We start from the raw sequence: 17,371 nt of genomic DNA, 5'->3' as shown, positions 1-17,371 counted from the left end.
CCAAGAAGGCCCAACAGCGCCTTTACTTCCTGAGAAAACTAAAGAAATTTGGCCTGTCCCCTAAAACCCTCACTAATTTTTATAGATGCACCATAGAAAGCATTCTTCTAGGGTGCATCACAACCTGGTATGGAAGTTGTCCTGTCCAAGACCGGAAGAAGCTGCAGAAGATCGTGAACACGGCGCAGCGCATCACACAAACCAATCTTCTGTCCGTGGACTCACTTTACACCGCACGCTGTCGGAGCAGTGCTGCCAGGATAATCAAGGACACGACCCACCCAGCCAACACACTTTTCATCCCTCTTCCCTCCAGGAGAAGGCTCAGGAGCTTGAAGACTCGTACGGTCAGATTTGGGAACAGCTTCTTTCCAACTGTGATAAGACTGCTGAACGGATTCTGACCCGGATCTGGGCCGTACCCTCCAAATAACCGGACCTGCCTCTTGGTTTTTTTGCACTACCTTACTTTCCATCTTTCTATTTTCTATTTATGATTTAGAATTTAAATTTTAATATTTACTTATTTTTACTATTTTTAATATTTAATATTTGTAATCCAGAGAGTGGGAAGCGCAGAATCGAATATCGCTGTGATGATTGTACGTTCTAGTACCAATTGTTTGGCGACAATGAAGTATAAAGTAAGGTAATTGGCACAGGAGTGAATGTACTCACACCCCATCAAAGATATTTCCCCATTTTTATATGCATCCCTCCTTCCCCATCGTCTCTCCAACTGAAAATTAACTTTACTAGGATGCTGCCTGGATTAGAGAGCATGTCTTATGAGGAGAGGCTGAGCGAGCGAGGGCTTTTCTCTTTTGAATGAAGGAGGGGGAGAGTGACTTGATAGAGATGTACAAGATGATAAGAGGCATAGTTAGCCTGGATAGCCAGGGACTTTTCCCCAGGGCAGAAATGGCCTATACCCGAGGGCATCTTTTTAAAGTGGTGGGAGGAAAGCTCCAGGGAGATTTCAGAGGTTGTTTTTTACGGAGTGGTGGCTGTCTGGAACGTGCTGCCAGGGGTGGTGGTAGAGGCAGATACATCAGGGACATTTGAGACACTCTTAGGCATATAGTTGAAAGAAAATGGAGGGTTGTGAGGGAGGGAAGGGTTAGATTAGTTATGGGTTAGGTTGAAAGGTCAGAACAGCATCATGGGCTGAAGCACCACACTGTGCTGTACTGTTCTATGTTCTACATCTAACTTGTTTTTTCTCCTACCCCATTATGATGAAGGGACTCACAGCTGCTGGTTCTCTCTCCACAGATGCTGACTGACCTTTTCTGTTTTAACTTATGTAGAGGTGGTTTTCCAAGGCAGTTCTAGTGTTGGTGGTGGTAACTCAGCAATATCTTCTGATTCCTTCCGTGCAGAGTATGCTCACTGGGTTGATGTATCACAGGCCTGACGACCCTGTTGACTTCCTGCAAGGTTGCTTGAAGAGGGTGAAGGAGCTCGGTGGACCAGACAAAGTACGATGGGACACCTTTGTCGCTCAGGAGAAGAGGACCTTGCCCCCTCTCAACGGCTGCCAGAACCGGAGATTGCTTTTCAGGAATGGTAAATGATTTGACCATAAGACGTAGGAACAGAATTAGGCCACTTAGCCTATTTGGTCATGGCTGATTTATTATCCCTCTTAGCTCCATTCTTCATTCAGTTTAAAACTTCCTCTCATTGCATGCAACCACTGAAAATTCACCAGATTCAGTGAATTCAAGTTCATTGTCATTCAACTGAATACATTTATACCACCAAACGAATCAACTTTCCTCTGGACCAAGGAGCACAACATAGTACACGTAACTCGCACACAACACAGAAAGTAAATAATATTACCACAAATAAATTAACAAATAATAAAATATTCCAGAAGATTTACAACATGCGTTTAAAAAATAATCAGTATACCACTGGTGCCACTTCATGTGTGGTGAGGCCAAGTTCAGTAGTCTTGTGGCCTTGGAAAAGAAGCTCTTTCACATCTTAACAGTCCTGCCCTCATGCTACATACCTTCTGCCTGATAGTAGGGGGCTCAAGAGAGGAAGAAGTGAGTAACTGTCCAATGTCTGATGTAGAAATTGAGGCTTGTTGCCCACTTGGTCAACAAGTCACACTCTAATAGGCCAACTCTGCTACAGTTGGCATTTGAGTGCAGTACTGTGGGAGGGCTATTCTGTCTGAGGATCTTTTTTCCCATGAGATATTAAAACATATTACCCCAACTTCTGCTCTAGTGAATTGCAATCCTTTCTGTCCAGATGAAGGTTCTCGACCTGAAATATCTTTCCACAGATACTGCCTGACCCACTGAGCTCTTCCAGCAGCTAGGTTATAGCTCCAGATTCCAGCACCTGTGGTCTCTGGTGTCTCCCATTCATCTCTCCTGGACTTGGGGAATGCTCATAGAACTGGAATATTGTGTTCAATTCTTGTCACCTCATCATAGAAAGGACGTTGAAGCTTTAGAGACAGCGCAGAGGAGATTTACCAGGGTGCTTCTTCAATTGGAGAGTGTCTTATAGGTTGAGAGAACTAGAGTGTATCTCTCCAGTGAGAAGGAGGATGAGAGGTTACTTGATGGAGGTGTACAAGATGATAAAAGGCATAGATAGAATGGACCGCCAGAGACTATTCCCAGGGTGGAACTGGCTAATACCGGGAGACATAATTTTAAGATAATTGGAGGAAAGTATAGAAGGTATGACAGAGGTGGGGTTTTGACACAGAGTGGTGGGTGTGTGGGGTAGTGATACAGCCAAATACATTTATGGACATTTCAGAAACTCTTGGATAAGCAGATGGATGATAGAAAAATAGAGGGCTATGTAGGTGGAAAGGGCTAATTGATTTTAGAGTGGGTTAAAAGGTTGGCACAAAAATGTGGCAGAAGGGCTTGTACTGTGCTGTAGTCCTCTATGTGAGCCTCGGTTCTGTACGATATGTTGGGTTTCAAACTGTCGTTCCATCCAGCCCCAGCCCAAGCTATTATAAGATACCTATGACCAAGCCCCACTGATGCTTCACAGTGGCTGCATTATCAACTTCAGCATAAAAAGTCATAAAATATGAATAACAGAAAGTGTTTGCTGAATGTGATATTATTCTGGTTCCGCTGAGAAAGTGAACACTACCCACCCTGCAAACTGCCTTTTCCAAAAGCTCCCTTCTAGAAAGTGCTACAGGGCTATTAAATCAAAATCATCATGTCATCTTAAAAGTTTCTTCCCCCAGTTAATCTGATCAACCATTCTAGCTACCCACCCCACCCCCTCTATCTATTACCACTCTCATTGCATTCCACTGCAGTGCAAACACTTAAATCCAGCTTTTATAATGCTGCTTATTTTGTAAATATATGCTGGTATTTATGTATTTATGCAGATTTTATTCCTTATCTGCCATTTAACCTCTAACTTCATTTTTATATCATTCTTTATTTTTAATAATTGTTGAATATTGATTTTGTTGCTTGTCTCACCCTGACAACACACCACAGTTACTGTCTAATACATGCCTAGTACATGCCAAATAAAGTTGATTCCTAGATCCCCCTGAAAGGAAAAGAAAGTAAAGGTCAGAGTTGAAAGAGTTGTAAAATGTCAAGCACTCTAGCAAAGCATCTGGCCATCTGTAATACGCAGAGTGTTCCTGCTCACAAGTTGCATTGTGGCCTGCTATGGAAACACCAGTGGCCAGGAAGGTAAAAAGCGACAGGAAGTGGCGAATACACCTCCGTCCACCACAACAAGTGGCCTCACGTTGAGTACATTTACATGGAGCACTGCCTTAAGAAAGCAGCATCCATCACAAGACCATAAGATACAGGAGCAGAATTAGGTCATTAGGCCCATCGAGTCCGCTCTGCCATTTCATCATGACTGATCCAATTTTCCTGTCAGCCCCAGTCTTCTGCCTTCTCCCTTGATCCCTTCATGCCTGACCAATCAATAATCTATCAACCTCTGCCTTAAATATACATAAAGTGTTGGCCTCCGCAGCTGCCTGTGGCAAAGAATTCCACAGATTCACCACTCTTTGGTTAAAGAAATTCCTCCTCATCTCTGCTCTAAAAGGATGCCCCTCTATTTTAAGGCTGTGTCCCCTGGTCTTAGACACTCCCACCATCCTCTCCACATCTACTCTATCAAGGCCTTTTACCGTTCAATAGATTTCAATGAGGTCACCCTTCATTCTTCTAAATTCGAGTGAATACAGGCCCAAGGCCATCAAATGCTCTTCATACGACAAGCCATTTAATCCTGGAAACATTTTTGTGAACCTCCTTTGAACTCTCTTCAGTGTCAGCACATCCTTTCTAAAATAAGGGACCCAAAACTGCTCACAATACCCCAAGTGAGGCCTTATCTGTACTTTATAAGGTCTCAACATTACATCCTTGCTTTTATATTCTAGTCCACTTGAGTTGAATGTTAACATTGCATTATTCTTTCTCGCCACAGACTTAATCTGCAAATAAACCTTTAGGAAATCCTGCACAAGGACTCCCAAATCCCTTTGCACCTCATAATGTTGTTTTTTTCTCTCCATTTAGAAAATAGTCAACCCTTTCATTTCTTCTATCATGCACTTCCCGACACTATTCCATCTGCCATATCTTTACCCATTCTCCCAATCTGTCGAAGTCCTTCTGGAGTCTCCCTATTTCCTCAGACAACCTGCTCCTCCATCTTTCTTATCTTCTGCAAACTTAGCAGCAAAGCTATCAATCCCATCGTCCAAATCATTAACATATAATGTAAAATGAATTAGTCCCAACACGGACCCTTGTGGAACACCACTAGTTACCAGCAGCCAGTCAGAAAAGGCTCCCTTTATTCCCACTCTTTGCCTCCTGCCAATCAGCCACTGTTTTATCCATGCTGGAATCTTTCCTGTAAGACCATGGGCTTTGTAGCTTGTTAAGCAATCTTATGTGTGGCACCTTGTTAAAAACCTTCTGAAAATCCAAGTACACAACATCAACTGATTCTCCGTTGTCTGTGTTGCTTGCTATTTCTTCAAAGAATTTCATCAGATTTGTCAGATAAGGTTCTCCAACAATCAAATCCAAAATATTCCCAACCACTGAGGATAGACTGACTGGCTCGCTCCCTTCTTGAAGAGTGGAGTGACATTTTTAATTTTCCAGTTTTCCAGAACCATTCCAGAATCTAGTGATACTTGAAAAATTATTCCTAATGCCTCCACAATCTCTTCAGCCAACTCTTTCAGAACCCTGGGGTGCATGTTATCTGGTCCAAATGACTTAACAAACTTCAGACCTTTCAGTTTCTCTAGTAATGGTAACTTCACACTTGGCTCTATTCTGTGCTCTCTCTTTGGCTTTTATGTTGGCTTTGATTTGCCTTGTTAGCCATGGTTGTGTCATCTTGCCTTTAGAATACTTCCTCCTCTTTGGGATGTATACATCCTGTGCCTTTTGAATTGCTTCCAGAAATTTCAGCCATTGCTTCTCTGCTGTCATCCCTGCCGTCATCCCTGCCAGTGTTCTTTTCCAATCAATACTGGCCAGCTCCTTTCTCATACCTCTGTAATTCCCTTTACTCCACTATAGTACTGATTGATCTGACTTTAGCTTATCCTTCTCATATTTATGGGTGAATTCGATCATATTATGATCACTTGCTCCTAAGTGTTCTTTTACCTTAAGCTCTCTAATCAATTCTGGTTCATTGCACAACACTGAATCCAGAATAGCTGATCCCTTAGTGGGCTCAACCATGAGCTGCTCTAAAAAGCCATCTGGTAGGCACTCTAGAAATTCCCCCTCCTGGAATCCTGCACAAACCTGATTTTCCCAATCGACTGCATATTGAAGTCCCCCATGACTATTGTAGCATTGACCTTTTGGCATGCATTTTCTATCTCCCACTGTAACTTGTAGATCACATCTTTACTACTGTTTTGGGGTCAGTACACAACTCATGTCAGGGTCTTTTTACCCTTGCAGTTTCTTAGCTCTATCCCGATCAATTCAACATCTTTGGACCCTATCTCACCTATCTCTAATGAAATAATTTCATTTCTTACCAGGAGAGCCACACCAACCTCTCTGCCTTCCTGCTTGCCCTTTCGATACAATGTGTATCTTTGGACATTAATCTCCCAGTTATAATTTTCTTTCAGTCATGATTGTAGGCTACAACATCATACTTGCCAATTTGTAACTGTGCTACAAGTTCATCGACTTTATTCCGTATACTGCACAAATTCAAATATAACACCTTTTGTCCTGTATTCACCCTTTTTATGTTGCAATCTATCCTGTTGACTGCTATTTTGCCCTGTCATCAGCCTCTCCCTGCTAGGAGTCTCGCTCCACATTGCCTCTGTTTGTAACCCAACTACCTCTTCTTCAGCACTATCACTCCAGTTCCCACCCCCTGTCAAATTAATTTAAACCCTCCTGAACAATTCTAGCCAACCTGCCCGCAAGGACATTGGACCCCTTGGGTTCAGGTGTAACCCGACCCTTTTAGTACAGGTCATACCTTCCCCAGAAGACATCCCAGTGATCCATAACTCTGAACCCCTGCTCCTGCACCAGTTCCTCAGCCACGCATTCACCTGCCAAATCATCCTATTCCTACCCTCACTGGCATGTGACACAGGCAGCAATCCAGAGATTACTACCTTGGAGGTCACGTTTCTCAGCTTTCTACCTAGCTCCCTAAAATCTCTCTTCAGGACTTCCTCACCTTGTCTGCCTATGTCATTGGTGCCAATATGTACCAAGGCTTCTGGCTGCTCACCCTCACCCTGGAGAATACCATGGACACGATCTGGGACCTCCCTGATCCTGGCACCAGGGAGGCAACATACTATCCAGGTGACTCTCTACAGAACCTCATTTCTGTTCCTCTGGCTAAGGAATCTCCAATCAACACTGCAGTCCTCTTCACCCCTCTGCCTTTCTGAGCCACAGCGCCAGACTCAGTGCCAGAGACCCAGTCACTGTGGCTCCTCCCCTCTCCACCCCCCCCCCCGCAAGTAGGTCATGCCTCTCAGTAGTATTTAAAGTTATATACTTATTATTGAGAGGTGTACTCTGCACTGTATGGGCACATGGCCAAGTGGTTAAGGCATTGGACTAGCTACCTGAAGGTCATGAGTTCGAGCCCCAGCCGAGGGAACGTGTTGTGTCCTTGAGCAAGGCACTTAATCACACATTGCTGTGCGACGACACTGGTGCCAAGCTGTATGGGTCCTAATGCCCTTCCCTTGGACAACATTGGTGTCGTGGAGAGGGGAGACTTGCAGCATGGGCAACTGCTGGTCTTCCATACAACCTTGCCCAGGCTTGTGCCCTGGAGAGTGAAGACTTTCCAGGCGCAGATCCATGGTCTCACAAGACAAATGGATGCCTTTAAAAACTGTGCACTGGCTGTGCATTTCCCTTCCTTCTCCTGACAGTCACCCAGTTACCTGTCTTCTGTAAGCTGGGGGGGATTTACCTCTCTGTTGCTCCTGTCTGACATCAAAGACCTGCACAATCCAGGTCATGCCTTCTTCTCGTTACTATCATCAGGAAGGAGGTAAAGGAGCTTTAGGTCCCACACCACCGGGTTCAGGAACAGTTATTACCCTTCAACCATCAGGCTCCTGAACTGCTGTGGATAACTTCACTCACCTCAATGCTAACTGACTCCACAGCTGAAAACTCACTTTCAAGGACTCTTTACAACTTATATTCTCAGTATTTTTTTTATTTACACAGTTTGTCTTCTTTTGCACATTGGTTTTTTGACAGTCTTTGTTTACGTGCAGCTTTTCATAAACTTTATTGTACTTAATTTTTTTCCTGTAAATGTCTCCAAGTAAATATACCTCAGGGTAGTATTTAGTAACAGATATGTACTTTGATAACAAATTTACTTTGAATTTTTCTTCCATTTGCCCATAGTTCTGCCTGAGAGTCCCAATTTTGCATATCAGCGTTACGATCGCTTGCCACCAATTCACCAGTTGTCTATCGAGAGTGACACAGACCTGTCTGAAACTGCTGAACTTATTGAGGAGTACATAGTGTTCGACCCCAGCAAAGCTCGCCCATGGATTATCCTGCTCATAGGTAACGTTGCTGTCCTACCCTTTCCTGGGCCTGAGAGACGAGGATAGATGAGGGAGTTGGGAGACTGAGGGGAAAACGGTGGAAACAGACAAAACGAAGAGGAGTCTCAAATGAGTGGTAATTCACAGGCTGTTGCCATTGGGGGAGGAGGTTCAGGACAAGAGATCAGAGGTGCAAAACTAATCAGAATCAGATTCAGATTAACGTCAGCAATACAGTGGAAAGACGTAAAGTCCGTAAAATTGCAAAAATAAATAAATTGTGCAATTAAAAGTGGTAACGAGGTAGTGATCGTGGACTGTTCAGAGCTAGCGATGGAGCTGGGGTTCTGGAGTGAGGAATGACCTAATTTTTGGATGAATTAAACATTGGGCCAGATTGAAAAGGCAAGGTGTTGGGACCAGAGGGAAGGGATGGGCTGGTTCTGCTCATTGCTCTGCGACGTTTACTCGGCTCTGCACTGAACTGAGGCTGGGGCTGTGGCCTGCTCCGTGCTTCATGTCTAAGGACTCACTTTCATTCTGAATGTTGTCTGTTTACTACTATTGTTTGCATGATGTTTTATTTCTCTGCACATTGGGTGTTAATGGGTTCTTTTGGGTTTCTTTGTTTTGTGGCTGCCTGTTAGGAGACGAAACTCAAGGTTGTATAAATTATACCTGCTTTGATTATAAATGTACTTTGAACTTTCATTCTGAAGCTGTCTGTAGGGACTTTGTACTTTCTCCTCATGACCGTGTTGGTTTCCTCCAAGTGCTCCTGTTGAACTTAGAAGTCTGATGGTGGAGAGGAGGGAACTGTTCCTGAATCGCTGAGCGTACAAGGCTCTTCAGGCTCCTGTACATCCTCCTCGATGGTATTAATGAGAAGAGTGCACGTCCTGGATGGTGAGGGTGTTTAATGATGGTTGCCAGTTTTTGAAGAAGCTCTTAATAGTTGGGAAGTTTGTGTCCATGATAGAGCTGGCCGAGAAACCCCTTGAGATCCTGTTCGTTGGAGCCTCCATACCGGATGATGATGATGCAGCCAGTTAGAATGTCCTTTATGGTACATCTGTAGAAATCTGCGAATGACTTTGGTGACCTAGAAAATCCCCTCAAACTCCTGATGTAGTATTGCCAGGGCCCTATCTGTCTAATCTTATGAAAGATGGCATGACGTTATTTTGAAGAGTACTTGCATTCACAAAAATAAAAGGACTCTGGGAATCTGGAACTCGGAAATCCAAACAGAAAACATGACTTTGCAATGTCTAAGAGGTAAGCACAGGAGCACGTGGACAGGCAGGGAATGAAGGGATGTGGAGCACGTGCAGGCAGCTGGGATTAGTTTACACTGGTATTCTGCGCGACACTGACATTACGAGCAAAAAAGGGTCTGATCCTGTGCAGTGCTGAGGACATGGAATTCCCCTAAACAGGAGAAAGGCTGCAGATGATGGGAATCCAAAGCAAACTAAATGCTGGAGGAAATCACAGGTCAGGCTGCATCTGTGGAAATAGACAATAGACGATAGGTGCAGGAGTAGGCCATTTGGCTCTTCGAGCCAGCACCGCCATTCACTGTGATCATGGCTGATCATCCACAACCAGTACCCTGTTCCTGCCTTGCCTTCTCCCCATATCCCTTGACTCCACTATCTTTAAGAGCTCTACCTAACTCTTTCTTGAAAGAATCCAGAGAATTGGCCTCCACTGCCTTCTGAGGCAGAACATTCCACAGAACCACAACCCTCTGTGTGAAAAAGTTTTTTCTCAACTCCGTTCTAAATGGTCTACCCCTTATTCTTAAACTGTGGCCTCTGGTTCTGGACTCCCCCAACATCAGGAACATGTTTCCTGCCTCTAGCGTGTCCAATCCCTTAATAATAATAAACAAATGAAATGAATAAATAGTTTACATTTTGGGCCGAGACCCTTCTTCAGGACTGAAATGGAAGGGGGAAGATGCCAGAATAAAAAAGGTGGGGAGAGGGGAAAGAGGCTAGCTGGAAGGTGATAGGTGAAACCAGGTGGTTGGGAAAGGTCAAGGGCTGGAGAAGATGGCGAGGAGAGAGGACCATGGGGAAAGGGAAGGAGGAGGAGAGGACTCAGCAGGAAGTGATAGGCAGGTGAGAAGAAGTAAATGGTCAGAATGGGGAGTAGAAGAAGAGGGAATAGGAAGGGGATTTTTTTTACTGGAAGGAGAAATAGATATTCATGCTACCAGGTTACCTTGATGGAATATAAGGTGTTGCTCCTCCACCCTGAGGGTGGCCTCATCTTGGCACAAGAAGAGGGCACGGACTGACATGTCAGAATGGGAATAGGAATCAGAATTAAAATGTCTGGCTACCAGGTAGTTCTGCTTTTGGTGGATGGAGCAGAGATGCCGGACGAAGCAGACTCCAATTTAGGACGGGTTGCACCAATGTAGAGGAGGCCACATCAGGAGTACTGGACACAATAGACGACCCCGGCAGATTCACAGGTGAAGGACTGTTCGGGGCCTTGCATGGAGGTGAGGGAGGAGGTATGTGGACAGGTGTAACACTTGGGCTGCTCCCGGAACTCTCCCTGTTGTCTTGAGCAGTGATTATCCCTTATTCAGCAATACTAAGGCGGATCACCTGATCATTACCAGCTTGCAGGTTGTATCAACTTTAAACAACCTGGATTCTTCTCGTGGCCCCATACCAAAGTCCAACTTTGTAATGAAATCCAGTCGGCACAACCTACAGCAGCCCAGAACTCCTGGCCTCAAGCCATCCGACAGCCTCCACTCCGAGTAGCCAGATTACGGGCACACGCCACCACGTCTGCAGGGTAGTGTAGTGGTTAACGTAACCCTATTACAACACCAGCTGCACAGCTGGACATAGAAGTTTTAGAGAGGATGCAGAGGAGGTTTACCAGGATGCGCTCTGGATTAGAGAGCGTGCCTTATGAGAAAAGTCTCAGTGAGCTTGGGCGAACGAGGAGGAGAAGCGGCTTGATAGAGGTGTACAAGCTGATAAGAGGCATAGGTAGAGTGGACAGCTGGAGACCTTTTCCCAAGGTGGAAGTGGTTAATTAAAGGAGGCATAACTTTAGGGTGATCGGGCGGAAGTATAGTGGGGATGTCAGAGCTAAGTTCTTTACACAGAGTGGTGAGTGCGTGGAATGCCCTGCCTGGGGAGATGGTAGAGGCAGACACATTTTGGGTATTTAAGAAACTCTAGGTAGGCACATGGATGATAGCAAAATGGAGGGCTATGTGGGAGGGAAGAGTTAGGTTGATTTTAGAGTAGGTTAAAAGTTTGACACAACATTGTGGGCCAAGGGGTTTGTACTGAGCTGTACTGTACTATGTTTTTTTTTTCTGAAGATCTAGATCTTTAAACTTCAAGAACTTTTATGCGCAAAGGATCTGCCACATTTCCGGTACCATTACAGTTCCGTAAATTGCACCTAGACATCCGAAAGACAAGATAACTGGTTCATGCTGCACGTTTTCCTCTCTGACGCCACGTTGCGTTTCTCACACAGGTGGGCCTGGCAGTGGCAAGGGTACCCAGAGCCTGAAAGTTGCCCAGCGGTACGGATTTGAGTACATTTCAGTGGGAGAGCTCCTCAGAAAGAAAATGATCCACAATGCAACCTGTAACAGGAAGTGGAGACTGATAGCTAAAATTATCACCAACGGGGAACTGGCACCTCAGGTATAAACCTAAATCTGAACACTTATAATTGCATTCTAGCTTCTGTGTCAAATGACCAATTATCTTGGAGCGCAGAGATTGTTAAATGCTGTGCAAGGATTGTCTTCCTTACAGTTTCACACAAGGCTGGAATTTATTATCTATGCCTAATTGCCTCCTGACGTGAATGACTTGATAAGTGGTTTCAAAAAGCCAGCTAAGGGTCAGCCACGTTGTAGGATCTGAGTCATGCTCGGGGCAGAACAGGGAAATGGTGAAAGGTTTCCTTCTGCAAAGCATGTGAGTGAGCCAAGCATGAGTGTGTCACGGGAGCACAGCGTTCAGCACGACACGGTTACAGCTTGGGGCCTCCGAGTTCAGTTCCGGCTCTGTCCGTAAGAAGTTTGGACGTCCTGCCCAGAAGCGTGAAGGTTTCCTCCGGGTGCCCTGGTTTCCTCCCACATCCCAAAGACGTACCAGTTGGTAGAATATTGTGTCCTAGCTGTCTAGATATGTAAGCCTGGGCAGTACAATATGGAGAGCAAGCTGTTGTGCATGTAGCAAGCTCCGCATATCCACGCATCTGCTGAACCCAAAGGAACGGCAGAGACCAATGCAGTTTGGTACAGCAGCATTGCAGGAGTTGCCAGTCAGCATTGAACTCAATGTAGGACTGCCTTAGGGGCTCCAGCTCTTGATTTTTCCCTCAGGGTTTACTCCTGAAGCCTTCCCCGTGAGTGGGTATAGCCGCGAGGCAGCAAGGTTTACATAGAACATAGAATAGTACAGCACAGTACAGGCCCTTCAGCCCACAATGTTGTGCCAACCCTTAAGCCCTGCCTTCCATATAAGCCCCCACCTTAAATTCCTCCATATACCTGTCTAGTAGTCTCTTAAATTTCACTAGTGTATCTGCCTCCACCACTGACTCAGGCAGTGCATTCCACGCACCAACCAGTCTCTGAGTAAAAAACCTTCCTCTAATATCCTCTTGAACTTTCCACCCCTTACCTTAAAACCACGTCCTCTTGTATTGAGCAGTGGTGCCCTGGGGAAGAGGCACTGGCTATCCAGTCTATCTATTCCTCTTATTATCTTGTGTACCTCTATCATGTCTCCTCTCATCCTCTTTCTCTCCAAAGAGTAAAGCCCTAGCTCCCTTAATCTCTGATCATAATCCATACTCTCTAAACCAGGCAGCATCCTGGTAAATCTCCTCTGTACCCCTTCCAATGCTTCCGCATCCTTCCTATAGTATGGCGACCAGAACTGGACGCAGTACTCCAAGTGTGGCCTAACCAGAGTTTTATAGAGCTGCATCATTACATCGCGACTCTTAAACTCTATCCCTCGACTTATGAAAGCTAACACCCCATAAGTTTTCTTAACTACCTTATCCACCTGTGAGGCAACTTTCAGGGATCTGTGGACATGTACCCCAGATCCCTCTGCTCCTCCACACTACCAAGTATCCTGCCATTTACTTTGTACTCTGCCTTGGACTTTGTCCTTCCAAAGTGTACCAACTCACATTTCTCTGGGTTGAACTCCATCTGCCACTTCTCAGCCCACTCCTGCAATCTCTCTGCAATCTTTGACAATCCTCTACACTATCCACAACACCACCAACCTTTGTGTTATCTGCAAACTTGCCTACCCACCCTTCTACCCCCACATCCAGGTCGTTAATAAAAATCATGAAAAGTAGAGGTCCCAGAACTGATCCTTGTGGGACACCACTAATCACAATCCTCTAATCTGAATGTACTCCCTCCACCATGACCCTCTGCCTTCTGCAGGTAAGCCAATTCTGAATCCATCTGGCCAAACTTCCCTGGATCCCATGCCTTCTGACTTTCTGAATAAGCCTACCGTGTGGAACCTTGTCAAATGCCTTACTAAAATCCATATAGATCACATCCACTGCACTACCCTCATCTACATGCCTGGTCACCTCCTCAAAGAACTCTATCAGGCTTGTTAGATACAATTTGCCCTTCACAAAGCCATGCTGACTGTCCCTGATCAGACCATGATTCTCTAAATGCCCATAGATCCTATCTCTAAGAAACTTTTCCAACAGCTTTCCCACCACAGATGTAAGGCTCACTGGTCTATAATTACCCAGACTATCCCTACTACCTTTTTTGAACAAGGGGACAACATTCGTCATCCTCCAACCCTCCAGTACCATTCCTGTGGACAACGAGGACATAAAGATCCTAGCCAGAGGCTCAGCAATCTCTTCTCTCGCCTCGTGGAGCAGCCTGGGGAATATTCCGTCAGGCCCCGGGGACCTATCCGTCCTAATGTATTTTAACAACCCCAACACCTCCTCTCCCTTAATATCAACATGCTCCAGAACATTAACCTCACTCATATTGTCCTCACCATTATCAAGTTCCCTCTCATTGGTGAATACTGAAGAGAAGTATTCATTGAGGACCTCGCTCACTTTCACAGCCTCTGGGCACATCTTCCCACCTTTATCTCTAATCGGTCCTACCTTCACTCCTGTCATCCTTTTGTTCTTTACAATAATTGAAATGTTATTTTGTTTTGTTTTTCTTCTATATTATGTATTGCATTGAACTGCTGCTGAATCTGATTCTGATGTGCATTTGAGCTGCCAGAGGAAATGGTTCAGTTCAGATACAATAAGTATATGGATAGGAAAGGTTTAGAAGGATATGGGCTAATCGTGGGCAACTGGGACTAGTTTAGGTGTGCACCTCGCTTGGCAAGGATGATTTAGGCAGAAGGGCTTGTTCCCTTGCAATATTGATCAAATGTCACTTTCACCAAAAGGACTGTGGTGGCTCACAGAAGTGCCTCATTGCCTCCTTTTGGAGGGCATTAGGCCTGCATAATAAATTGTGGCCTTGTCAGCGTTGCCTAAATCCTGTGAATCCAAAAATATTGAATATATATTTATATATATTGGGCCCCATATCTAAGAAAGAATGTGCTGGCATTGGAGAGGGCCCGTAGGAGGGTAACGAGAATGATCACGAAAATTAACTGAAATGGTTAACACTCAGGGAGTATCACAAACAGGAGGAAATTGGCAGATGCTGGAAATCCAAAGCAACACACACAAAATGCTGGAGGAACTCAGCAGGCCAGGCAGCATCTGTGAAAAAGAGTAAACAGTCGATGTTTCAGACCGAAACCCTTTATCAGGACTGGAAAGAAAGAAGTCCTTTTGGAAGAATCAGAAGTTCTGGTACATTTTGGTACCAATGCAATAGGTAGGAAAAGGGAGGAGGTGCTGAAGAGAGATTATAAGGAGTTAGGCAGAAAGCTGAAAAGCAGGATCTTCAGGGTAGTGATCTCAGGGTTGTTGTTTCAGTAATGTGCCAGTAAGGGTAAGAATCGGATGATTTGGTAGATGAATGGGGCCATGACGAATGCATTGTTCTGCTACCGCTGATTTCTCTGCGTAACCAGATAGTGGAGGGGAGGAAGGTGTTCCTAAAACATTGTGTGTGTGTGTCTTCAGGCTCTTCTACATCCTCTCTGGTGATTGTAATGAGAAGAGTGCGTGTCCTTGATGGCACGGGTCCTTAATGATTGATGGTCCCTTTGTGAGGCATCGTCTTCTGAAGATGTCCTCAACTATGTCTTCAGTGCACTAGCAACAATCCACCAAGCAAAGCAAATAAAAAAATTGCATTTATATAGGACTTCCCCAAACTGTACAGATATCAAAAGCAACTTACAGCCGTTAAAGTACTTCTGAAGAGTAGCTACTGTTGAATCAGGATCAGAATCAGATTTAAAGACATTGGCATGGGTCATGAAATTTGTTGCTTAGCAGCGGCAGTATATTACAATACATCATAAAAAAACTATAAATTACGATAAGGCATAGAAATATTTTTTAATTAAATTCAATATGTTGTGCAAAAGAGAGAAAAAATATTGAGTTAGTGTACATGTGCTCATTGTCCGTTCAGAAATCTGATGGTGGAGGGGAAGAAGCTGTTTCTAAAGTGTTGAGTGTGTGTCTTCAGGTTCCAGTACCTCCTCCCTGATGGTAGCAATGAGAAGAGGGCATGTCCTGGGTGATGGGGGTCCACAATGAGGGATGTTGCTTTTCTGAGGCATTGTCTTTTGAAGTTGTCCCTGATGCTGGGGGGGCTGGTGCCCCTGATGGAACTGACTGAGTTTGTAACTTTCCGATCCTGTCCAGTGGCCTCTCCGTACCAGACGGTGATGCAACCAGTTAGAACGCTGTGGGGAATTGGCAGACATTTCGAGTCAGCAGTGCAATTAATGAAGAGATGTGTGCTGTTACTGTGCTGGCTTCGTACATTTCATTGTCCGGATGGGCACATTAATAAATTATGTGTGTCTGTCTCCTGACTGAAGGAAACCACGATCACTGAGATAAAGCAACGTTTGATGCAGCTCACAGACACCCGAGGAATTGTCATTGATGGATTCCCAAGAGACGTGGCCCAGGCATTGTCCTTTGAGGATCAGGTACGGACACCTGAGTGAAACTCCTTTCTGGAGGCAGGAATAGTATTGTTGATCACCTGCCTCGGCTTGAGTGAGATACCTGTCCATCGGTGGGTCTAGCGATATTGATCCTGACGATCTATAGAGGCAGAAAACTCTGTGCTCGTGGCCTTTTTATTGAGTGTTACAAGAACAAAGGCAAAGAGAAAGAAGTCCTGGTTGGTTCATACTCAGACAAGTGATAAACAACCAACCAGTGATAACAATTAACCTGTTAAATAGCCAGATTCAAATAGTGTGACACATACTGCAGAAAATCTAGAAAATACAATTACTAGAAAATTAACTGAAAATTTACTGATCCACGTACATAGGTGATCAGCATACAATTATATGAAAATTATAAACAAACATTGGAGGGTTAAACTACAAGGAAAATACTAGAAAAATAAACATTTGACACCCTAATCCAAAACCCTCAAATCTGATTCAAATCCCTTGCAACAAACTGTATAGATTTACAAACCGAGAGGCTGAATTTTTCCACTGGATCCATTTAAATAGTTTCTCTAATTCTTCAACTATCCGGCATTGAGCACTATAGATCAGGGCACAAGTTAATTGTTCCTCATTACAGTTCTGAGAGTTAGGAAAATGACTCTGTATTTAATTATTCCCTGTTCAGTGTATTAATCATTCAGAATTAAAAGGCTGCATGTGCAGGAGGAAGATAGAGAGCCTAGTGGCATGGTGTCAAGAAAACTTCCTTTCCCTCAAGCAACACGCATAAAAGTTACTGGTGAACGCAGCAGGCCAGGCAGCATCTCTAGGAAGGGGTACAGTCGACGTTTCGGGCCGAGACCCTTCGTCAGGACTAACTGAAAGAAGAGATAGTAAGAGATTTGAAAGTGGGATGGGGAGGGGGAAATCTAAAATGATAGGAGAAGACAGGAGGGGGAGGGATGGAGCCAAGAGCTGGACAGGTGATTGGCAAAAGGTATATGAAAGGATCATGGGACGATAGGCCTAGGGAGAAAGAAAGGGGGAGGGGGGAATCCCAGAGGATGGGCAAGGAGTATAGTGAGAGGGACAGAGGGAGAAAAAGGAGAAAGAGAAATATGTATATAATAATAAATAAATA

The 17,371-nt window shown here is 44.6% G+C and overlaps 1 protein-coding gene across 1 annotated transcript in view; it reads left to right on the top strand.

The window, feature by feature from the left end:
- ak5 (adenylate kinase 5) overlaps positions 1-17,371 on the top strand; it is a 70,806-nt gene that overhangs the window by 7,481 nt on the left and 45,954 nt on the right. The window contains exons 2-5 of the mRNA XM_072274802.1: positions 1,383-1,569; positions 7,938-8,105; positions 11,612-11,784; positions 16,138-16,251. Coding sequence (XP_072130903.1) covers positions 1,383-1,569; positions 7,938-8,105; positions 11,612-11,784; positions 16,138-16,251 — 642 coding nt within the window. The remainder of the gene's footprint in view (positions 1-1,382; positions 1,570-7,937; positions 8,106-11,611; positions 11,785-16,137; positions 16,252-17,371) is intronic.

This window comes from Mobula birostris, chromosome 12 (genome assembly GCF_030028105.1).
Source record: "Mobula birostris isolate sMobBir1 chromosome 12, sMobBir1.hap1, whole genome shotgun sequence".
Classification (NCBI taxonomy): Eukaryota; Metazoa; Chordata; class Chondrichthyes; order Myliobatiformes; family Myliobatidae; genus Mobula; species Mobula birostris.
Note: the sequence above shows the minus strand (reverse complement) of the source record. Positions and strands in the feature narration are given on the sequence as shown.